Here is a 26,502-nt window from a genome sequence, read left to right on the forward strand (position 1 = left end):
AGTGGTGTCACACAGCTGGATCACTGGAACTCCGAAGTCCAACAGAGCCGTACAGTGCAGAATAGACAATTCATCATTTTGTACATGTAACCGAGGGTCCGAGGCCAATGTGTATGTATTGGTAACACATGTGCAAGGCAAGGCTATTTATTCCTGAAATAGTGAATAAGCGCCAGGATGCGCACACGTATAAATCACCCCCCCCCCTCCTCCGACAGTCAGTCCTCCTCCGCGGTCTTTGCAAATAACGGACACTATAACAGGAATTAGGTATAGTCTCTCTGACTTACATATTCAGTTCAGTCCACATATAAATAAATAAATTTTTCTCTGTGCATTCAGGCATGCACAGAGATAAATTAACTATAGCTTTTGAGGTGCGCACAATATAGCCGGCCTAATTTATATATCCTACTTTTATTATGCTTATATCACACAACGCAATAAAGCCAGTGGCTTGTTGTGGTCCTTTCACTTTCACATAAGTAGGCTAGATAGGCTACTTTATCATTCTGAAGCTCTATTCATTCAGCGAAAATGTGTCTCTTCAACAAATAGTTGAACAGTGCGTGCAATGCGTGCATGTGTGTGTTGGCCGTTGGGTCGGCGACTTCAGCCAGTCAGCCGGCCGGCAGCTAGTGGATGGGGGGGGGGGGGGTGCACAGTATCGGGTTTCATCAGTGTTTTCTGTGCCACATGTGGAGGAGGCGGACTTATGTCACTGGAGAAGGAAAAAAAACATGTACACGTGATGCGGAAATCCGCTGCGAGGAGACAAAATACCCCACCGAGCCTGCACCTGATGTACACTCGCTCTATGCGGTCTCGGAGAGCTCACTCGGCTCCTCCACTCGACTCTCCTCTCCTCCTCGATGGAGCGCTTTAACAATCGGAACGTTAACCATTTCCGGGTCACGCTGGAATGACCCCGAGTGAGCGAGTGGGAGTGAGCGAGTGTCCGAGATTTTGGGTATTGGAATTTAGCTTTAGAGTAACTATATGGTCCACACCTGTGTCAAAACAGGTCATTGAGAATGATAGCTCATGGGAGTTGTAGTGTCCACTGAGACAGCTCATGGGAGTTGTAGTGTCCACTGAGACAGACGAAAACATCAGGAAAACATGATTACATTTTATTTACAAACCCAAGAAAACCCAAATGCAATCTAATGCAAACGTCATTAGTTTTTTAATGTTTTCATGTTCAAATCCTCATTAAGGCCTAAATGTTGTAGACTTTCTAAGGCAGTGGTTCCCAAAGTCCTTCCAGGGGTCCTTGAGGGAGTTCCAGGGGGTCCCCAGCTAAATGATAGCTTGGAACCACATGGACCCTTATGGGTCTGTAACTCTGAGAGTGTACAAATGGAACCAAATGGACCCTTATGGGTCTGTAACTCTGAGAGTGTACAAATGGAACCAAATGGACCCTTATGGGTCTGTAACTCTGAGAGTGTACAAATGGAACCAAATGGACCCTTATGGGTCTGTAACTCTGAGAGTGTACAAATGGAACCAAATGGACCCTTATGGGTCTGTAACTCTGAGAGTGTACAAATGGAACCAAATGGAGCCTGATGCATCTGTAACTCAGAGTGTACATATGGAACCAAGTGGACCCTAACAGGTCCATTTGGTTCCATTTGTACACTCTCAGGGTTAAATTAACATTGATTTTACAATATAAATTGGGGGTAGCCTACAAAATGTCTTCTAAATCATGCCAGTTTTCTGAAAAACCTCATGTTTCTATATCAGTGGTTCTCACAGGTTTAAAACCTCGTGTTTATATGTCAGTGGTTCTCACAGGGTTAAAACCTCATGTTTCTATATCAGTGGTTATCACAGGGTTAAAACCTCATGTTTCTAATCATATCAGTGGTTCTCACAGGGTTAAAACATCATGTTTCTATATCAGTTGTTCTCACAGGGTTAAAACCTTGTGTTTCTATATCAGTGGTTCTCACAGGGTTAAAACCTCATGTTCTATATCAGTGGTTATCACAGGGTTAAAACCTCATGTTTCTAATCATATCAGTGGTTCTCACAGGGTTAAACCTCATGTTTCTATATCAGTGGTTCTCACAGGGTTAAAACCTCATGTTTCTATGTCAGTGGTTCTCACAGGGTTAAAACCTCATGTTTCTATATCAGTGGTTCTCACAGGGTTAAAACCTCATGTTTCTATATCAGTGGTTCTCACAGGGTTAAAACCTCATGTTTCTATATCAGTGGTTCTCACAGGGTTAAAAAATCATGTTTCTATATCAGTGGTTCTCAAACTATTTCTTGTCAAGGACCCCAAAGGTTTTATGTAATTGGCCGCCGACCCCCCTCTGAAAATATGTTGTTCCGGGGATCCCCCCAGAAGCAAAGATGAGTCAAAAATGTTCACTCTAAAAAAATATAAAGATTTGTGCCACATTGTCACGATTTTTCAAAAATAGCAAATCTACAAGCCCGTAGCGCGGCACTCAGTGCTGCGATATGAGCTTGTAGATCTGCTATTTTTCAACAGTATAACATAATGCTTAAAATACCAAAATGGGTTCCCGCCCAAGAAACGAGCAGATTGTGAAAATAGCAGCTCTACAAGCACAACTCCTCGCGTTCTCCAGATCTAATATATACACAAACTGTCTATTAATTTATACACTAGTGTTTATTTTGGCGACTGTCTAATACTATGACGAAAAATGTTCGTCGACTTTTCACTGATGAAAACTAGATAAAAACTAAGCAATAATGACTAAAACTAAGACTAAATATGTTGTCAATCTTCTCAACAGATAAAAAACTAGACTAAAATGTTAGGAAGAGACTAGTGGAACTAAAATATATAATCAATCGGTGTACGAATGTGTGTGAATATAATGCACTGTGTAAAGTGCCTTGGATAAAGGCGCTATATTATAAATGCACCATTTAGAGACAGGGAGACCTCTGTTACTGAACAAACACTCTATGATTACTATCACAATATAGAGATTTAACCTTTTAACAAAAAACGTTTGTTTTGAATGATGGTGGTCCTTGAAATTAAAACGTTTGTTGTTCATAATCGGTTCTAGTGAGCAGAAAGAATCAATAATAAGCAGACTTGGCAACCTGACTGTAGAAAGTAACAGTACAGTAAAGAACCTGGGGGTCATTATTGATTTTGAATTGAATTTTAATTCATACATTAATCATGTTACCAAGATTGCCTTTTTTCACCTTAGAAATAATGCACGAATCAGAGCCTATTTGTCTTTGGACGATGCAAAAACGCTAACGCTTTGTTTTTTCTCGGCTTGATTACTGCAATGCACTTTTTTCTGGACTGCCTAAGAAAACAACTGACAGATTACAACTTGTCCAAAATGCAGCAGCCAGAGTTTTAACTAGAACTAAGATGAGAGAACATATTACTCCAGTTTTGGCTTCACTGCACTGGCTTCCGGTTGTTTTTAGGATTGATTTTAAAATTATTTTACTTGTGTATAAAGCTCTCAATGGTCTCGCACCTTCCTACCTACATGACTGCCTGCCTAAATATGTCCCAAACCGCCCCCTAAGGTCTTCCACTGCTGGCCTGCTCGCTTTGCCTAAACAAATGGCAACTAAAAAATACGGAAAAGCAGCTTTTTGCTTCTACGGGCCGACGGCATGGAACAAGCTACCACTGTACCTTCATCAGGCAGCCTCTGTAGACATTTTTAAAGCACAGCTCAAGACCCAATTCTACAACATTGCTTTTAATTGATCTTTTATTTTTTGTTATTCATGTCCTCACTGTATTGCATTACTGCTTGTTTTTTAATGTCTTTGCCTTGCTTTTCTTTTTTTCTCCATTGCTCTGTAAAGCACTTTCAGCATTTCATGTCATGAAAGGTGCTATACAAATAAAGTTTTATTATTATTATTATTATTATTACCTAATACCTAGTATGACTTTTAAAAGTTTGAGCCACGTTGCAGTTCACTGTGTTGACAGCAGGGGTCAGTATAAACACGCAATCCTTAGACTTCTCTAGTAACACGCACGCGCGCACGCAGCACGCGCGCGCGCACACACACACGCACACACACACACACACACACACACACACACACACACACACACACACACACACACACACACACACACACACACACACACACGTGTTGTTGTTTATCAGAACTAGGCGACCCTACGTCACCTCATGGGGGGTTCCCCGTCCCGTACCCCCCCGGAACATGGGATCTCCAGACTGTCAGCCAATCAGCGGCGCAGAGCTCCCTCCTGGCCCATGGGATGGTTGGACTGGTGCCGGTATAAAAGCTTCTTCAGCGTCTGGCTGTAAAAAGACGCACACACCCAGAGAAACGCACTTTAAACTACAACAAGGTAAGATAAATAAACATGATATATATATATATGTTTTATTATACAATAGACTGATCATAAAACACATACAATAACATACAGGCTAAGTGAACATTCAGGCTGTAATGGCTATATGGCTGTTATTAATTATTGTTGAAATCGAAATAGTATAGCCTACAAAGTTGAACATAAATGGGTTTTTTCTTTATGGTGTATTAATTGGTTTATTGGACTTTATTACATTGCGATGGCAAATCATTAATTATCAAACGTTTTAATTCTGAATGGAGTTATATTAGCTATACTAAAACTGTGACTGTCTGTAGTTTTAGTAACCTGCCGTGATTCCTACAGCTTAATTTAATTCATTTACTCTAAACTAATAATATCGCGAGGGTGACGGGCAGGTAGGACCGCATTCTGTTTGACAATTAATTAAGTGACACACGTACGCATCAGAACTAATTAGCCTATATGTAGGCTAGCGTATATGCGATTTCAATTAAAAGCCTATAGTTTTATGTGGTTCTCAATCTCAAACCTTTTCGTGTCAGGGACCCCCAAAATGTATATGTAACCTATATTTGGCCCTCCTCTGAAAAAGGACCCCCCCCGCCCCTCAGCCAGAAGAGGAGAAAAACACATGTATGTAGGCTATGTTAAAGAAATTCGAAATGATTCAGAAAACGTAATAAATCTGCTATTTTTGAATAGCCTTAAGAATACATGGGAACAGCAGGTAGGCTGTACTGTGTGTATATAGGTGGAACATGTCAATGATTATGATGTCATCATAATATATATTTCCAGGGAAACAGTAGAGATTACATCAGTGGCTGCTGTAGGAGGCAACCGAGTATAGACGCGTTGTTACACACGAGCTGGTGACTTAAATAACTCGGTGACCCAAGACAGTATTGTAGACTATAGTATTCCATACAGACCTTTTAAAAGCTGCACACAGACAGTCCTGTCAAAGTGTTTTCAACAGAACACAAAGGATCTAGATGTTTTGACATTTTAATAATTTGATTAAGTAGGCTATACTTAAATATAGAAGAATGTGTCAATATAATACAATGTCTAGTTTTCACGACCAATTTAAACGTTTTGTGGTTAAGAAACCCTGTCAGTTTAACAACAGACTAAGTGGGGTGACGTCAGGTGAATCCAGTAACTATAGGCTACGTTACAAAAACAAAACAGAAACAGAAAACAGAGTCACACAATTCGATAGGTCACCACTGCTGTTGTAACACCGGCCGGTACTATTAGGTGAAACTAGTTTCTAATCTAGGTCAAAGTTACTAAAGCTGTGTGTGTGTGTGTGTGTGTGTGTGTGTGTGTGTGTGTGTGTGTGTGTGTGTGTGTGTGTGTGTGTGTGTGTGTGTGTGTGTGTGTGTGTGCGTGCGTGCGTGCGTGCGTGCGTGCGTGCGTGCGTGCGTGCGTGCGTGCGTGCGTGTTATATTAGATAACATTGTGTCATAACTCGTCAACTGACAGGGCTGTGAGGTGTCAGTCTTGACTTTAGGTTTAGGTTAAGCTACCACTGTACCTTCGTCAGGCAGCCTCTGTAGACATTTTTGACGATGGAGAACAGTCTGATACTGTTGTACTGACCACTAGTACAACCAGTCTTGTAGAGGACTGGAGTCAACCCACAGCCCTCCAGGACTTCAGGAACTCTGCTGGAGTCAACCCACAGCCCTCCAGAACCTCCACAACTCTGCTGGAGCCAACCCACAGCCCTCCAGAACCTCCACAACTTTACTGGAGTCAACCCACAGCCCTCCAGAACCTCCACAACTCTGCTGGAGCCAACTCACAGCCCTCCAGAACATCAGGAACTCTGCTGGAGTCAACCCACAGCCCTCCAGAACCCCCACAACTCTGCTGGAGTCATGTTGTACCTGAAGAAGTTCGTCAATGAAGGTCAGTGCTGGAAGAAGTAGGCTACATCTATTTTACTTGTGCCATGATTTTTTCCCACCCTAAAACATGATCATCAGGTCTTATTGCTATATAAGGAGGAAGACTTTTTTCAAAAAAGTGTACAGTATTTGTTAAAATGTAGTTTTTATGTGGGCACCCCCACCAGTTCATTAAGTATGCCTGGTTTGCCTGGTGGGTGGTGATGGGTGGTGATGCACCTGAACTGAAGCCGCACCCACAGCTGTAGTTGTATGATGAAGGGGGAGGGGTTATGGGAGGGGCTGATAGTGTGATGTCACTATATTACTGTTTTTTTCATTGGCATGTTTGACTGTCAAGGGTTCAGCCTCCAGGAAGAAACCCTAAATACAAAGTTAATACACCATTGCACATAAAAACAAAACCAGGGTGTCTAATGAAGTAGCCTACTGTCACCTCATAGACATGAAAAACTGAAAAAATACAAAAATTGTGGCAGTCCCATCTTTAAAGGGTCTCAGACCTACCGCATCTTAGCTAATAGAAACGGTAGGCTTTCTATTCCTGGAAAGTTAGCATGCTATAACGGTTTTTAATTAATTAATACATTAAAATTAAATCTTAACAAAGCCCTCCTATGAGACGAAGAGTAGAACAAATGTGATATAATCTACTTGCAGGTGTGATGCGGGTGGCCATCCTCCTCAGCGTGTGCGGAGTGTGGGTGGACGTGGGACTCGAACCCTACCTCCCCGCGGGAGGGGAGTGGCTGCAGCAGGTGGGCGGTCCCGGCCTGGCGCAAAGACACGCCCACTCCCGCAACCTCTGGAACCTCCGGGGCCAGGGGGCGGAGCTTCTTCCCCAGAAGAGCATCGAGGGCGACGCCCACCGCGGCGGCAGCGACCCGGCGACGAGCCGACGCCTCCTGAGCTGGGTCCGATCTCTGGACAGAATGCAGGTGATGACCTCATCCTAACACACTCACTGCCAGGTGTCAACTAATTCATTATACAACAGGTCGTTTTGAGGAAGCAATCTGATTGGTTAAAACAGCTTTCTAGCCATGCTTTAAACCACGACATTTCAACGGCTAATCAAAACAAAGAATTCAGCCGTGCTATTCTCTGAGAGCACAGCAGACTCGGTGGCTAGGCTAGCTAGTTTCTGTTCTGCCAGAGCGCAGCAGACTCGGTGGCTAGGCTAGCTAGTTTCTGTTCCCTTACAGCGCAGCAGACTGGGTGGCTAGGCTAGCTCATCATCATCATTTATTTAACTCACGACCATGATCACATGGTTTGGAGCACAGATTCATAAAAGTATACAATCGAAAGTATACAACACATTACAGATTACACGATATACATAGACATAGACATATCGGAAGGCTTTCCCTATTTGTACAGTGGAAGAACATTTTTCAGAAAAGCACCCAATTTATAGATTACTTTTTGTTTTTCAGATTTTAGTAATGCAATTAGTTTAAACATAGAAGGGTAGGTAAAAAAATAAAGTGGCAGGTATTTTTGCCTGAAATTCATAATGTCAGTATTCTTACATTCCAACAAAACATGATACTCATCTCCAATTCTGGCTTCATTACATAGGTTACAAATCCTCTGATTTCTTTCCAATCCTTTATATCTACCGATGACCTTTGGGATTCTTGTGTTGTTTAGCCTAAGGTTGCAAATAGCCTGTCTATACTTACGGTTTTCACATAGAAGGTATTTTTCTAGTTTGAACTCTTGTTTGTATTCGACATAGGTGTCACATGATGTCATACTATTGAGTTCACTTTGCCACTTTTGCAAAAACTAGTTTCTGTTCTCCCAGAGAGCAGCAGACTGGGTGGCTAGGCTAGCTAGTTTCTGTTCTCCCAGAGCGCAGCAGACTGGGTGGCTAGGCTAGCTAGTTTCTGTTCTCTCAAAGCACAGCAGACTGGGTGGCTAGGCTAGCTAGTTTCTGTTCTCTCAAAGCACAGCAGACTGGGTGGCTAGGCTAGCTAGTTTCTGTTCTCTCAGAGCGAAGCAGACTGGGTGGCTAGGCTAGCTAGTTTCTGTTCTCCCAGAGCGCAGCAGAATCGGTGGCTACTGGCTAGCTAGTTTCTTGGGACATTTTGGTCGTAGTTACTACACCTGTCATTGAACAATTATTATTTTTCAGCTATTCTCTTAGACATGAGAATGTTAGAGAATGGCTACACACGGTCCTATCTGCAATGTCAGATAGGACAAGCAGATATGTCGACGCAGGACGGCTTTGGGTCGAGTTGTTAAAATCTGTCTGAACACACAGATCGGATCTGGTCACACTGGTCAAACGGTAGTGTGAAAAGATCAGAAAAAAATCTGATTTGAATCGGAATTGACTTGATGTGACTGCAGTCAGTTAACTGTTGTATGTGCAATATTATATGCCGTGTTCTTCATCCTTTGAAATCACACCCGTGTGAATTGAGGGGTGTTAATATATTAAAGTCTAACTCATGTTGATTAAGACCAGCTCAGTGGCCTTGTGGTTAGAGTGTCCGCCCTGAGACTGGGAGGTCGGGGTTCGATCCCTGGCCGGGTCATACCAAAGACTCTAAAAATGGGACCCAGTGCCTCCCTGCTTGACACTCGGCATCAAGGGTTGGATTGGGGGTAAGTCCCTGCGACATACTAGCGCCATGTCCAGGGGGTGTACTTGTACATCAAGCTGCCTCACGCTACAGAAACAGGATATAGGCTCCTGCCCCTATGGGCCTCATGGCTCGGCAAGGCTTACTACTACTACTACTACTACTACTACATGTTGATTAGGTGATGTAAGGGTTATGTAAAACCCTTACATCTTTATTGTTAATGGCATTTAATGTTTGTGTTAGGGACAACATGACATGCATTTTCCCTTCATTGTCAATGGCGTTTATTTTTGAGGGGCTAGCGCCCCTCAAAAATAAACAACTCTACATGCACCAGTAAGACTGAGGGCGAGAAGCGACCTTGTGCACACATCCGCCTGGGTGACAGCAAACTGCTGGGCGTGCACTGGCGCTTTGGAATGGAGGGCCAGATCAACATATGGAATGTCAGAACAGCTAGGTCAGCTCCATATATGGAGATATAAGGGTGGCAGCGGGGGCAGTGTCTTGAGTGTACAGGGTTTGATGAAGGCCCAGGTAGGGCCGGGCCTTAATTTTCTGGCCTGTTGAGAACATAAATATTGACAACGTCAGGGATCTCCATATATGGGACAGCAGGTCGCATTTACTAAGACATCAGGGATCTTCATCACTGATGATGTCACGAGACCTGGGCACCATATATGGGGCTTTCCCATGTATGGAGATTTTGAGTGACACACTGACTGTCAGGAAATGCCAGGAAATGCACGATTTCATAATTAACAAAGTAATTAGTTACTGCGACCGAAGGTCGTTACTGGTCGCAGTAACTAATACTTTGTGTTGTTATGACATGTATGGCAGGTTCCTGGTACGGAGCTGGAAGCCTGGCTGGTCCAGAGAGAACCAGACATGCTGCCGCCCCACACTGACCACCAGCGCCCCCCACTCGTCCAAAGGGAAATGCCCCACACTGACCACCAGCGCCCCCCAGTGGTCCAAAGGGAAACGCCCCACACTGACCACCAGCGCCCCCCAGTGGCCCAGAGGGAGACTCCCCACACTGACCCCCAGATGGACCGCCCACCCGCTGGGCTAGACGAGGAACAGCAGGAAGAGGAGGAGCTTAAAGAGGTGTGTGTGTGTGTGTGTGTGTGTGTGTGTGTGTGTGTGTGTGTGTGTGTGTGTGTGTGTGTGTGTGTGTGTGTGTGTGTCTCTTTATTGTTATTGGCGTTTAATGTTTGTGTTGCCACCGTTTGTTTTACATCACCATTACATCACCTAATCAACATGAGTTAGACTTTAAAATATTAGCGCCCCTCACTTAATAATAATAATAATCTTTATTGTCCCGAAGGATATTCATCTTCACAGGTCTGTTCAACACCAACAACAAAAGCAGCACATAGTACAGAAAAACATTACACTAAGACAAAAATACAAAAACATGAGTTCCCCACTGTGTACAGAAACCCTCCTATCGGCGGGGCAGTTTGTTTAATGCCGCGATGGCTGATGGGACAAAACTCCTACTGAAACGAACCTTTTTCCAGGGTAAGGTTCTGTATCTTTGTCCTGATGGCATGAGGTTGAAGAAGCGATACAGGGGATGATCAGTGTCACGTGATATTGAGAGTGCTAGCCGTGTGATGGCATTATTGTTCATATCAGAACTTCACACGAGAAAACGTGAACCCACGTTAATTAAACACAATTAAGCTTTTAGCCAAAGACTTTCAAATGAAAACTATGCATCTGTAACGTAAACAACGTACGCACACTTTGGAAATACATTAAGCATGGAACCTCCATGGCATTAGGCCAGAGGTTGATCTGTAATCTCATGATAGCTGAAGTCACGTCTGCAATTTACAATTTACAGCTTAGGCATTTATCAGACGCTCTTAATCATTTAAGCAAGGACAAAAACATGGCAATACATCACATAAAGGATAGTAATCATGAATCATACGTACGCTACGAACATAACAGTGGAATATATCTATATAATGAAACTATACATACTGTACAGTATACACTATATAGTGCTATGTCTACATAAAATGCTATCTAAGTTACACAGGTTAAGCCTTTGCATTCGCCTGTAAGGACGTAGAGGCTAGGGCAAGTGCTACGGGCTAAGATGAAGTCTGAAGAGGTGGGTTTTCAGACTACGGCGGATGACTGGGAGTGAGTCTGTAGTTCTGACTGCAATGGGAAGTTCATTCCATACGCTGACACCTGTCAGTCAGACACTGTAGCGTTGCCGGGGAGACACTTCTTCCAGAGTGTTCCACTGGGACACGCCCACCTGGCCACGCCCACATGGTGGACACGCCCACCTGGCCACGCCCACATGGTGGACACGCCCACATGGACATGTCCAGACATATTACTGCCTGCCTGCCTCCCTCTCACTGTCTCATAATACTATATTGAATATCGTTCAATTATTAACCCAAACGATTAACACACCTGGATGTATATACCCCCCCCCCCCCCCCCCACTGGACTCAGAGTGAGACGTGTTCCACCCTCAAAACGTATGTCCGTGTCTAGTCAACATCCCCCCCCCCACACACACCCACCCCCCCTGTACTGTAGGCTACACACACACACTAAAGGATGAGGATGTGTGTGAACACACACACATGTTCATGGCTCCATAAATGAACATTGAGAAATTTTAATGTTCCTGTTTTCCACCTGCAACATCAACATGTCATCTGACACGCATAGGCACACACAGGCAGACTCAGCCACAGGGCATGCACACATGTGTGTGTGTGTGTGTGTGTGTGTGTGTGTGTGTGTGTGTGTGTGTGTGTGTGTGTGTGTGTGTGTGTGTGTGTGTGTGTGTGTGTGTGTGTGTGTGACCAAAGCAGCGTGACTGGCTTGTTTTGAAATCTGAGCTGCTTTCTACTTTCACAACCCCCACACACACACAAACACACACACACACACACACACACACACACACACACACACACACAGTAAGCATGTCAGATTGACTGTTTACATGAAACATCAAAAACCACGTTGTGTGATTGGTCAAACATACAAAGAACATTGTGATTGGTCAAACATACAAAGAACATTGTGATTGGTCAAACATACAAAGAACATTGTGATTGGTCAAACATACAAAGAACATTGTGATTGGTCAAACATACAAAGAACATTGTGATTGGTCAAACATACAAAGAACATTGTGATTGGTCAAACATACAAAGAACTGTAGAAGACCCGCCCCTTACGGACACTTTCAGCTGTAGTTGTTTACCGAAGGCACCTTGCCGGTTCGATGCATCAGTCGGATCAAGGCCCCTGTCGGACATTCTATGATCCTATAGTTTACTGAGACGCTGCACTGTCTCTCTGCATTCTATGATCCTATAGTTTACTGAGACGCTGCACTGTCTCTCTGCATTCTATGATCCTATAGTTTTCTGAGACGCTACACTGTCTCTCTGCATTCTATGATCCTATAGTTTTCTGAGACACTACACTGTCTCTCTGCATTCTATGATCCTATACTGAGACACTACACTGTCTCTCTGCATTCTATGATCCTATAGTTTACTGAGACGCTACACTGTCTCTCTGCATTCTATGATCCTATAGTTTACTGAGACGACTGTCTCTCTGCATTCTATGATCCTATAGTTTACTGAGACGCTACACTGTCTCTCTGCATTCTATGATCCTATAGTTTACTGAGACGACTGTCTCTCTGCATTCTATGATCCTATAGTTTACTGAGACGCTACACTGTCTCTCTGCATTCTATGATCCTATAGTTTACTGAGACGCTACACTGTCTCTCTGCATTCTATGATCCTATAGTTTACTGAGACGCTGCACTGTCTCTGCATTCTATGATCCTATAGTTTACTGAGACGCTGCACTGTCTCTCTGCATTCTATGATGCTATAGTTTACTGAGACACTACACTGTCTCTCTGCATTCTATGATCCTATAGTTTACTGAGATGCTACACTGTCTCTGCATTCTAAGATCCTATAGTTTACTGAGACGCTACACTGTCTCTCTGCATTCTAAGATCCTATAGTTTACTGAGACGCTACACTGTCTCTCTGCATTCTATGATCCTATAGTTTACTGAGACGCTACACTGTCTCTCTGCATTCTATGATCCTATAGTTTACTGAGACGACTGTCTCTCTGCATTCTATGATCCTATAGTTGGTAGCACTTTACAATAATGACCCGTTATAAAGCATTTATAAACGTTTATAAGCAGTTTGTAGACTATTAACAAATCATTATTAACCTGTTTGTTGACATTCGTAAATGATTATTAAAACCGTTATAACTATGTTTACAAATCATTTATAAGGTATTAGTAAGTAGTAAACTATTCATTAATAAGCCATTTATATACATCTGTAAATGATTATTAAATCATTTGTAATGACCCCATGATAAAGCATTTATAAACGTTTATAAGCAGTTTGTAGACTATTAACAAATCATTAACAACCTGCTTGTTTACATTTGTAAATGATTACTAAAACCTTTATAACAAATTTACAAATAATTTATAAAGTATTAGTAAGTAGTAAAACTATTCATGAATAAGCCATGTATAATACATCTGTAAATGATTATTAAATCATTTGTAACTGATGTTATATAATATATACAAGCTATTTGTATATTTGGGAAATGTGTTTGTTCATGTTTAACATATACTTTGTAAAACATTCCTAAAATATCTATAAATCCTTAGTACATGTTATTAAGTGTAGGAGGACAGTCATACTCGGATACGAGTGACCGCCGATGATGATGAAAGTGACGACAGTTCATCATTTACAACTGTCTGTTAATGTTTGTTCATGTTTAACATATGCTTTGTAAAACATTCCTAAAACATATATAAATCCTTAGTACATGTTATTAAGGTCCCTATAGTAAAGTGACGACAGTTCATAATTTACAACTGTCTGTTAATGTTTGTTCATGTTTAACATATGCTTTGTAAAACATTCCTAAAACATATATAAATCCTTAGTACATGTTATTAAGGTCCCTATAGTAAAGTGACGACAGTTCATAATTTACAACTGTCTGTTAATGTTTGTTCATGTTTAACATATGCTTTGTAAAACATTCCTAAAATATCTATAAATCCTTAGTACATGTTATTAAGGTGCCTATAGTAAAGTGACGACAGTTCATAATTTACAACTGTCTGTTAATGTGTTTGTTCATGTTTAACCCTACATCATTTTATGTTGAAGATGTTGTGTTGCATTGTGGGTAATCCTCAGTACAGAGGAACTCCATACTGAGGGTAAGATGGTCTCCTGTTTGCTCAGGCACAAACAAATTAATTACAAACATCTAAGCTTCATATAAGTGGCCAGATATGCACTCATGTTTACATAGTGTTATTCAGTAACATTCGTTTTTGTATGACATGGTATCATATGACATTGTTTATTTAATTGTTTGGAAAACGGTTAGCATGTTAGCTAGCTGTTAGCTGTGCTGTGTAGCCTGTGTTACATGAGAATTCACTGACACTCCATGTAAGTGAATTCTCAAAAACGAATGTTACTGAATAACACTATGTAAACATGAGTGCATATCTGGCCACTTATATGAAGCTTAGATGTTTGTAATTAATTTGTTTGTGCCTGAGCAAACAGGAGACCATCTTACCCTCAGTATGGAGTTCCTCTGTACTGAGGATTATCCACAAAGCAACACAACATCTTCAACATAAAAGGATGTAGGGTTAAACATGAACAAACATTAACAGACAGTTGTAAATGATGAACTGTCATCACTTTACTATAGGGACCTTAATAACATGTACTAAGGATTTATATACGTTTTAGGAATGTTTTACAAAGCATATGTTAAACATGAACAAACATTAACAGACAGTTGTAAATTATGAACTGTCGTCACTTTACTATAGGGACCTTAATAACATGTACTAAGGATTTATATATGTTTTAGGAATGTTTTACAAAGCATATGTTAAACATGAACAAACATTAACAGACAGTTGTAAATTATGAACTGTCGTCACTTTACTATAGGGACCTTAATAACATGTACTAAGGATTTATATATGTTTTAGGAATGTTTTACAAAGCATATGTTAAACATGAACAAACATTAACAGACAGTTGTAAATTATGAACTGTCGTCACTTTACTATAGGGACCTTAATAACATGTACTAAGGATTTATATATGTTTTAGGAATGTTTTACAAAGCATATGTTAAACATGAACAAACATTAACAGACAGTTGTAAATTATGAACTGTCTTCACTTTACTATAGGGACCTTAATAACATGTACTAAGGATTTATATATGTTTTAGGAATGTTTTACAAAGCATATGTTAAACATGAACAAACATTAACAGACAGTTGTAAATTATGAACTGTCGTCACTTTACTATAGGGACCTTAATAACATGTACTAAGGATTTATATATGTTTTAGGAATGTTTTACAAAGCATATGTTAAACATGAACAAACATTAACAGACAGTTGTAAATTATGAACTGTCGTCACTTTACTATAGGGACCTTAATAACATGTACTAAGGATTTATATATGTTTTAGGAATGTTTTACAAAGCATATGTTAAACATGAACAAACATTAACAGACAGTTGTAAATGATGAACTGTCGTCACTTTCATCATCATCGGCGGTCACTCGTATCCGAGTATGACTGTCCTCCTCCACTTAATAACATGTACTAAGGATTTATAGATATTTTAGGAATGTTTTACAAAGTATATGTTAAACATGAACAAACACATTTCCCAAATATACAAATAGCTTGTATATATTATATAACATCAGTTACAAATGATTTAATAATCATTTACAGATGTATTATACATGGCTTATTCATGAATAGTTTTACTACTTACTAATACTTTATAAATTATTTGTAAATTTGTTATAAAGGTTTTAGTAATAATTTACAAATGTAAACAAGCAGGTTGTTAATGATTTGTTAATAGTCTACAAACTGCTTATAAACGTTTATAAATGCTTTATCATGGGGTCATTACAAATGATTTAATAATCATTTACAGATGTATATAAATGGCTTATTAATGAATAGTTTACTACTTACTAATACCTTATAAATGATTTGTAACCATAGTTATAACGGTTTTAATAATCATTTACGAATGTCAACAAACAGGTTTAATAATGATTTGTTAATAGTCTACAAACTGCTTATAAACGTTTATAAATGCTTTATAACGGGTCATTATTGTAAAGTGCTACCCTATAGGGTACTGAGACGCTACACTGTCTCTCTGCATTCTATGATCCTATAGTTTACTGAGACGCTACACTGTCTCTCTGCATTCCATGATCCTATAGTTTACTGAGACGCTACACTGTCTCTCTGCATTCTATGATGCTATAGTTTACTGAGACGCTACACTGTCTCTCTGCATTCTATGATCCTATAGTTTACTGAGATGCTACACTGTCTCTGCATTCTAAGATCCTATAGTTTACTGAGACGCTACACTGTCTCTCTGCATTCTAAGATCCTATAGTTTACTGAGACGCTACACTGTCTCTCTGCATTCTATGATCCTATAGTTTACTGAGACGCTACACTGTCTCTCTGCATTCTATGATCCTATAGTTTACTGAGACGACTGTCTCTCTGCATTCTATGATCCTATAGTTTACTGAGACGCTACACTGTCTCTCTGCATTCTATGATCCTATAGTTTACTGAGACGCTACACTGTCTCTCTGCATTCTATGATCCTATAGTTTACTGAGACGCTACACTGTCTCTCTGCATTCTATGATCCTATAGTTTACTGAGACGCTACACTGTCTCTCTGCATTCTATGATCCTATAGTTTACTGAGACGCTACACTGTCTCTCTGCATTCTATGATCCTATAGTTTACTGAGACACTACACTGTGATGAATGCTTTTTTGTGATGTATTCCCATGATTTTTGTTCTTGCTTAATGTAAGTCGCTCTGGATTAAGAGCGTCTGCTAAATGCCAAAATTGTAAATTGTACTGTCTCTCTGCATTCTATGATCCTATAGTTTACTTAGACGCTGCACTGTCTCTCTGCATTCTATGATCCTATAGTTTACTGAGACGCTACACTGTCTCTCTGCATTCTATGATCCTATAGTTTACTGAGACGCTACACTGTCTCTCTGCATTCTATGATCCTATAGTTTACTGAGACGCTACACTGTCTCTCTGCATTCTATGATCCTATAGTTTACTGAGAAACTACACTGTCTCTCTGCATTCATGATCCTATACTAAGACACTACACTGTCTCTCTGCATTCTATGATCATATAGTTTACTGAGATGCTACACTGTCTCTGCATTCTAAGATCCTATAGTTTACTGAGACGCTACACTGTCTCTCTGCATTCTAAGATCCTATAGTTTACTGAGACGCTACACTGTCTCTCTGCATTCTATGATCCTATAGTTTACTGAGACGCTACACTGTCTCTCTGCATTCTATGATCCTATAGTTTACTGAGACGACTGTCTCTCTGCATTCTATGATCCTATAGTTTACTGAGACGCTACACTGTCTCTCTGCATTCTATGATCCTATAGTTTACTGAGACGCTACACTGTCTCTCTGCATTCTATAATCCTATAGTTTTGCTGAGACGCTACACTGTCTCTCTGCATTCTATGATCCTATAGTTTACTGAGACGCTGCACTGTCTCTGCATTCTATGATCCTATAGTTTACTGAGACGCTGCACTGTCTCTCTGCATTCTATGATGCTATAGTTTACTGAGACACTACACTGTCTCTCTGCATTCTATGATCCTATAGTTTACTGAGATGCTACACTGTCTCTGCATTCTAAGATCCTATAGTTTACTGAGACGCTACACTGTCTCTCTGCATTCTAAGATCCTATAGTTTACTGAGACGCTACACTGTCTCTCTGCATTCTATGATCCTATAGTTTACTGAGACGCTACACTGTCTCTCTGCATTCTATGATCCTATAGTTTACTGAGACGACTGTCTCTCTGCATTCTATGATCCTATAGTTTACTGAGACGCTACACTGTCTCTCTGCATTCTATGATCCTATAGTTTACTGAGACGCTACACTGTCTCTCTGCATTCTATGATCCTATAGTTTACTGAGACGCTACACTGTCTCTCTGCATTCTATGATCCTATAGTTTACTGAGACGCTACACTGTCTCTCTGCATTCTATGATCCTATAGTTTACTGAGACGCTACACTGTCTCTCTGCATTCTATGATCCTATAGTTTACTGAGACACTACACTGTGATGAATGCTTTTTTGTGATGTATTCCCATGCTTTTTGTTCTTGCTTAATGTAAGTTGCTCTGGATTAAGAGCGTCTGCTAAATGCCAAAATTGTAAATTGTACTGTCTCTCTGCATTCTATGATCCTATAGTTTACTTAGACGCTGCACTGTCTCTCTGCATTCTATGATCCTATAGTTTACTGAGACGCTACACTGTCTCTCTGCATTCTATGATCCTATAGTTTACTGAGACGCTACACTGTCTCTCTGCATTCTATGAACCTATAGTTTACTGAGAAACTACACTGTCTCTCTGCATTCATGATCCTATACTAAGACACTACACTGTCTCTCTGCATTCTATGATCATATAGTTTACTGAGACGCTACACTGTCTCTCTGCATTCTATGATCCTATAGTTTACTGAGACGCTACACTGTCTCTCTGCATTCTAAGATCCTATAGTTTACTGAGACGCTACACTGTCTCTCTGCATTCTATGATCCTATAGTTTACTGAGACGCTACACTGTCTCTCTGCATTCTATGATCCTATAGTTTACTGAGACGACTGTCTCTCTGCATTCTATGATCCTATAGTTTACTGAGACGCTACACTGTCTCTCTGCATTCTATGATCCTATAGTTTACTGAGACGCTACACTGTCTCTCTGCATTCTATGATCCTATAGTTTACTGAGACGCTACACTGTCTCTCTGCATTCTATGATCCTATAGTTTACTGAGACGCTGCACTGTCTCTGCATTCTATGATCCTATAGTTTACTGAGACGCTGCACTGTCTCTCTGCATTCTATGATGCTATAGTTTACTGAGACACTACACTGTCTCTCTGCATTCTATGATCCTATAGTTTACTGAGATGCTACACTGTCTCTGCATTCTAAGATCCTATAGTTTACTGAGACGCTACACTGTCTCTCTGCATTCTAAGATCCTATAGTTTACTGAGACGCTACACTGTCTCTCTGCATTCTATGATCCTATAGTTTACTGAGACGCTACACTGTCTCTCTGCATTCTATGATCCTATAGTTTACTGAGACGACTGTCTCTCTGCATTCTATGATCCTATAGTTTACTGAGACGCTACACTGTCTCTCTGCATTCTATGATCCTATAGTTTACTGAGACGCTACACTGTCTCTCTGCATTCTATGATCCTATAGTTTACTGAGACGCTACACTGTCTCTCTGCATTCTATGATCCTATAGTTTACTGAGACGCTACACTGTCTCTCTGCATTCTATGATCCTATAGTTTACTGAGACGCTACACTGTCTCTCTGCATTCTATGATCCTATAGTTTACTGAGACACTACACTGTGATGAATGCTTTTTTCTGATGTATTCCCATGCTTTTTGTTCTTGCTTAATGTAAGTTGCTCTGGATTAAGAGCGTCTGCTAAATGCCAAAATTGTAAATTGTACTGTCTCTCTGCATTCTATGATCCTATAGTTTACTTAGACGCTGCACTGTCTCTCTGCATTCTATGATCCTATAGTTTACTGAGACGCTACACTGTCTCTCTGCATTCTATGATCCTATAGTTTACTGAGACGCTACACTGTCTCTCTGCATTCTATGAACCTATAGTTTACTGAGAAACTACACTGTCTCTCTGCATTCATGATCCTATACTAAGACACTACACTGTCTCTCTGCATTCTATGATCATATAGTTTACTGAGACGCTACACTGTCTCTCTGCATTCTATGATCCTATAGTTTACTGAGACGCTACACTGTCTCTCTGCATTCTATGATCCTATAGTTTACTGAGACGCTACACTGTCTCTCTGCATTCTATGAACCTATAGTTTACTGAGACGCTACACTGTCTCTGCATTCTATGATCCTATAGTTTACTGAGACACTACACTGTGATGAATGCTTTTTTGTGATGTATTCCCATGCTTTTTGTTCTTGCTTAATGTAAATTGCTCTGGATTAAGAGCGTCTGCTAAATGCCAAAATTGTAAATTGTACTGTCTCTCTGCATTCTATGATCCTATAGTTTACTTAGACGCTGCACTGTCTCTCTGCATTCTATGATCCTATAGTTTACTGAGACGCTACACTGTCTCTCTGCATTCTATGATCCTATAGTTTACTGAGACGCTGCACTGTCTCTGCATTCTATGATCCTATAGTTTACTGAGACGCTGCACTGTCTCTCTGCATTCTATGATGCTATAGTTTACTGAGACACTACACTGTCTCTCTGCATTCTATGATCCTATAGTTTACTGAGATGCTACACTGTCTCTGCATTCTAAGATCCTATAGTTTACTGAGACGCTACACTGTCTCTCTGCATTCTAAGATCCTATAGTTTACTGAGACGCTACACTGTCTCTCTGCATTCTATGATCCTATAGTTTACTGAGACGCTACACTGTCTCTCTGCATTCTATGATCCTATAGTTTACTGAGACGACTGTCTCTCTGCATTCTATGATCCTATAGTTTACTGAGACGCTACACTGTCTCTCTGCATTCTATGATCCTATAGTTTACTGAGACGCTACACTGTCTCTCTGCATTCTATGATCCTATAGTTTACTGAGACGCTACACTGTCTCTCTGCATTCTATGATCCTATAGTTTACTGAGACGCTACACTGTCTCTCTGCATTCTATGATCCTATAGTTTACTGAGACGCTACACTGTCTCTCTGCATTCTATGATCCTATAGTTTACTGAGACACTACACTGTGATGAATGCTTTTTTGTGATGTATTCCCATGCTTTTTGTTCTTGCTTAATGTAAGTTGCTCTGGATTAAGAGCGTCTGTTAAATGCCAAAATTGTAAATTGTACTGTCTCTCTGCATTCTATGATCCTATAGTTTACTTAGACGCTGCACTGTCTCTCTGCATTCTATGATCCTATAGTTTACTGAGACGCTACACTGTCTCTCTGCATTCTATGATCCTATAGTTTACTGAGACGCTACACTGTCTCTCTGCATTCTATGAACCTATAGTTTACTGAGAAACTACACTGTCTCTCTGCATTCATGATCCTATACTAAGACACTACACTGTCTCTCTGCATTCTATGATCATATAGTTTACTGAGACGCTACACTGTCTCTCTGCATTCTATGATCCTATAGTTTACTGAGACGCTACACTGTCTCTCTGCATTCTAAGATCCTATAGTTTACTGAGACGCTACACTGTCTCTCTGCATTCTATGATCCTATAGTTTACTGAGACGCTACACTGTCTCTCTGCATTCTATGATCCTATAGTTTACTGAGACGACTGTCTCTCTGCATTCTATGATCCTATAGTTTACTGAGACGCTACACTGTCTCTCTGCATTCTATGATCCTATAGTTTACTGAGACGCTACACTGTCTCTCTGCATTCTATGATCCTATAGTTTACTGAGACGCTACACTGTCTCTCTGCATTCTATGATCCTATAGTTTACTGAGACGCTGCACTGTCTCTGCATTCTATGATCCTATAGTTTACTGAGACGCTGCACTGTCTCTCTGCATTCTATGATGCTATAGTTTACTGAGACACTACACTGTCTCTCTGCATTCTATGATCCTATAGTTTACTGAGATGCTACACTGTCTCTGCATTCTAAGATCCTATAGTTTACTGAGACGCTACACTGTCTCTCTGCATTCTAAGATCCTATAGTTTACTGAGACGCTACACTGTCTCTCTGCATTCTATGATCCTATAGTTTACTGAGACGCTACACTGTCTCTCTGCATTCTATGATCCTATAGTTTACTGAGACGACTGTCTCTCTGCATTCTATGATCCTATAGTTTACTGAGACGCTACACTGTCTCTCTGCATTCTATGATCCTATAGTTTACTGAGACGCTACACTGTCTCTCTGCATTCTATGATCCTATAGTTTACTGAGACGCTACACTGTCTCTCTGCATTCTATGATCCTATAGTTTACTGAGACGCTACACTGTCTCTCTGCATTCTATGATCCTATAGTTTACTGAGACGCTACTGTCTCTCTGCATTCTATGATCCTATAGTTTACTGAGACACTACACTGTGATGAATGCTTTTTTGTGATGTATTCCCATGCTTTTTGTTCTTGCTTAATGTAAATTGCTCTGGATTAAGAGCGTCTGCTAAATGCCAAAATTGTAAATTGTACTGTCTCTCTGCATTCTATGATCCTATAGTTTACTTAGACGCTGCACTGTCTCTCTGCATTCTATGATCCTATAGTTTACTGAGACGCTACACTGTCTCTCTGCATTCTATGATCCTATAGTTTACTGAGACGCTACACTGTCTCTCTGCATTCTATGAACCTATAGTTTACTGAGAAACTACACTGTCTCTCTGCATTCATGATCCTATACTAAGACACTACACTGTCTCTCTGCATTCTATGATCATATAGTTTACTGAGACGCTACACTGTCTCTCTGCATTCTATGATCCTATAGTTTACTGAGACGCTACACTGTCTCTCTGCATTCTATGATCCTATAGTTTACTGAGACGCTACACTGTCTCTCTGCATTCTATGAACCTATAGTTTACTGAGACGCTACACTGTCTCTGCATTCTATGATCCTATAGTTTACTGAGACACTACACTGTGATGAATGCTTTTTTGTGATGTATTCCCATGCTTTTTGTTCTTGCTTAATGTAAATTGCTCTGGATTAAGAGCGTCTGCTAAATGCCAAAATTGTAAATTGTACTGTCTCTCTGCATTCTATGATCCTATAGTTTACTTAGACGCTGCACTGTCTCTCTGCATTCTATGATCCTATAGTTTACTGAGACGCTACACTGTCTCTCTGCATTCTATGATCCTATAGTTTACTGAGACGCTGCACTGTCTCTGCATTCTATGATCCTATAGTTTACTGAGACGCTGCACTGTCTCTCTGCATTCTATGATGCTATAATTTACTGAGACACTACACTGTCTCTCTGCATTCTATGATCCTATAGTTTACTGAGATGCTACACTGTCTCTGCATTCTAAGATCCTATAGTTTACTGAGACGCTACACTGTCTCTCTGCATTCTAAGATCCTATAGTTTACTGAGACGCTACACTGTCTCTCTGCATTCTATGATCCTATAGTTTACTGAGACGCTACACTGTCTCTCTGCATTCTATGATCCTATAGTTTACTGAGACGACTGTCTCTCTGCATTCTATGATCCTATAGTTTACTGAGACGCTACACTGTCTCTCTGCATTCTATGATCCTATAGTTTACTGAGACGCTACACTGTCTCTCTGCATTCTATGATCCTATAGTTTACTGAGACGCTACACTGTCTCTCTGCATTCTATGATCCTATAGTTTACTGAGACGCTACACTGTCTCTCTGCATTCTATGATCCTATAGTTTACTGAGACGCTACACTGTCTCTCTGCATTCTATGATCCTATAGTTTACTGAGACACTACACTGTGATGAATGCTTTTTTGTGATGTATTCCCATGCTTTTTGTTCTTGCTTAATGTAAGTTGCTCTGGATTAAGAGCGTCTGCTAAATGCCAAAATTGTAAATGGTACTGTCTCTCTGCATTCTATGATCCTATAGTTTACTTAGACGCTGCACTGTCTCTCTGCATTCTATGATCCTATAGTTTACTGAGACGCTACACTGTCTCTCTGCATTCTATGATCCTATAGTTTACTGAGACGCTACACTGTCTCTCTGCATTCTATGAACCTATAGTTTACTGAGAAACTACACTGTCTCTCTGCATTCATGATCCTATACTAAGACACTACACTGTCTCTCTGCATTCTATGATCATATAGTTTACTGAGACGCTACACTGTCTCTCTGCATTCTATGATCCTATAGTTTACTGAGACGCTACACTGTCTCTCTGCATTCTATGATCCTATAGTTTACTGAGACGCTACACTGTCTCTCTGCATTCTATGAACCTATAGTTTACTGAGACGCTACACTGTCTCTCTGCATTCTATGATCCTATAGTTTACTGAGACACTACACTGTGATGAATGCTTTTTGTGATGTATTCCCATGCTTTTTGTTCTTGCTTAATGTAAGTTGCTCTGGATTAAGAGCGTCTGCTAAATGCCAAAATTGTAAATTGTACTGTCTCTCTGCATTCTATGATCCTATAGTTTACTTAGACGCTGCACTGTCTCTCTGCATTCTATGATCCTATAGTTTACTGAGACGCTGCACTGTCTCTGCATTCTATGATCCTATAGTTTACTGAGACGCTGCACTGTCTCTCTGCATTCTATGATGCTATAGTTTACTGAGACACTACACTGTCTCTCTGCATTCTATGATCCTATAGTTTACTGAGATGCTACACTGTCTCTGCATTCTAAGATCCTATAGTTTACTGAGACGCTACACTGTCTCTCTGCATTCTAAGATCCTATAGTTTACTGAGACGCTACACTGTCTCTCTGCATTCTATGATCCTATAGTTTACTGAGACGCTACACTGTCTCTCTGCATTCTATGATCCTATAGTTTACTGAGACGACTGTCTCTCTGCATTCTATGATCCTATAGTTTACTGAGACGCTACACTGTCTCTCTGCATTCTATGATCCTATAGTTTACTGAGACGCTACACTGTCTCTCTGCATTCTATGATCCTATAGTTTACTGAGACGCTACACTGTCTCTCTGCATTCTATGATCCTATAGTTTACTGAGACGCTACACTGTCTCTCTGCATTCTATGAACCTATAGTTTACTGAGACGCTACACTGTCTCTCTGCATTCTATGATCCTATAGTTTACTGAGACACTACACTGTGATGAATGCTTTTTTGTGATGTATTCCCATGCTTTTTGTTCTTGCTTAATGTAAGTTGCTCTGGATTAAGAGCGTCTGCTAAATGCCAAAATTGTAAATTGTACTGTCTCTCTGCATTCTATGATCCTATAGTTTACTTAGACGCTGCACTGTCTCTCTGCATTCTATGATCCTATAGTTTACTGAGACGCTGCACTGTCTCTGCATTCTATGATCCTATAGTTTACTGAGACGCTGCACTGTCTCTCTGCATTCTATGATGCTATAGTTTACTGAGACACTACACTGTCTCTCTGCATTCTATGATCCTATAGTTTACTGAGATGCTACACTGTCTCTGCATTCTAAGATCCTATAGTTTACTGAGACGCTACACTGTCTCTCTGCATTCTAAGATCCTATAGTTTACTGAGACGCTACACTGTCTCTCTGCATTCTATGATCCTATAGTTTACTGAGACGCTACACTGTCTCTCTGCATTCTATGATCCTATAGTTTACTGAGACGACTGTCTCTCTGCATTCTATGATCCTATAGTTTACTGAGACGCTACACTGTCTCTCTGCATTCTATCATCCTATAGTTTACTGAGACGCTACACTGTCTCTCTGCATTCTATGATCCTATAGTTTACTGAGACGCTACACTGTCTCTCTGCATTCTATGATCCTATAGTTTACTGAGACGCTACACTGTCTCTCTGCATTCTATGATCCTATAGTTTACTGAGACGCTACACTGTCTCTCTGCATTCTATGATCCTATAGTTTACTGAGACACTACACTGTGATGAATGCTTTTTTGTGATGTATTCCCATGCTTTTTGTTCTTGCTTAATGTAAGTTGCTCTGGATTAAGAGCGTCTGCTAAATGCCAAAATTGTAAATTGTACTGTCTCTCTGCATTCTATGATCCTATAGTTTACTTAGACGCTGCACTGTCTCTCTGCATTCTATGATCCTATAGTTTACTGAGACGCTACACTGTCTCTCTGCATTCTATGATCCTATAGTTTACTGAGACGCTACACTGTCTCTCTGCATTCTATGAACCTATAGTTTACTGAGAAACTACACTGTCTCTCTGCATTCATGATCCTATACTAAGACACTACACTGTCTCTCTGCATTCTATGATCATATAGTTTACTGAGACGCTACACTGTCTCTCTGCATTCTATGATCCTATAGTTTACTGAGACGCTACACTGTCTCTCTGCATTCTATGATCCTATAGTTTACTGAGACGCTACACTGTCTCTCTGCATTCTATGAACCTATAGTTTACTGAGACGCTACACTGTCTCTCTGCATTCTATGATCCTATAGTTTACTGAGACACTACACTGTGATGAATGCTTTTTTGTGATGTATTCCCATGCTTTTTGTTCTTGCTTAATGTAAATTGCTCTGGATTAAGAGCGTCTGCTAAATGCCAAAATTGTAAATTGTACTGTCTCTCTGCATTCTATGATCCTATAGTTTACTTAGACGCTGCACTGTCT

General features: G+C 40.4%; 1 protein-coding gene across 2 annotated transcripts in view; it reads left to right on the forward strand.

Annotated features, from left to right (window-relative positions):
- Positions 1–6,047: 6,047 nt before the first annotated feature.
- Positions 6,048–26,502, forward strand: part of LOC310868886 (endoplasmic reticulum membrane sensor NFE2L1-like) — a 30,436-nt gene continuing 9,981 nt past the window's right edge. For both annotated transcript variants that reach the window (XM_083779366.1, XM_083779367.1), the window contains exons 1-3: positions 6,048–6,277; positions 6,937–7,214; positions 9,726–9,995. In XM_083779366.1, the coding sequence (XP_083635492.1) occupies positions 6,247–6,277; positions 6,937–7,214; positions 9,726–9,995 (579 nt within the window). In that variant the 5' untranslated portion in view covers positions 6,048–6,246. The remainder of the gene's footprint in view (positions 6,278–6,936; positions 7,215–9,725; positions 9,996–26,502) is intronic.

Source organism: Protomyctophum parallelum (assembly GCF_964188405.1).
Source record: "Protomyctophum parallelum genome assembly, chromosome: 13".
NCBI classification, from domain to species: Eukaryota; Metazoa; Chordata; class Actinopteri; order Myctophiformes; family Myctophidae; genus Protomyctophum; species Protomyctophum parallelum.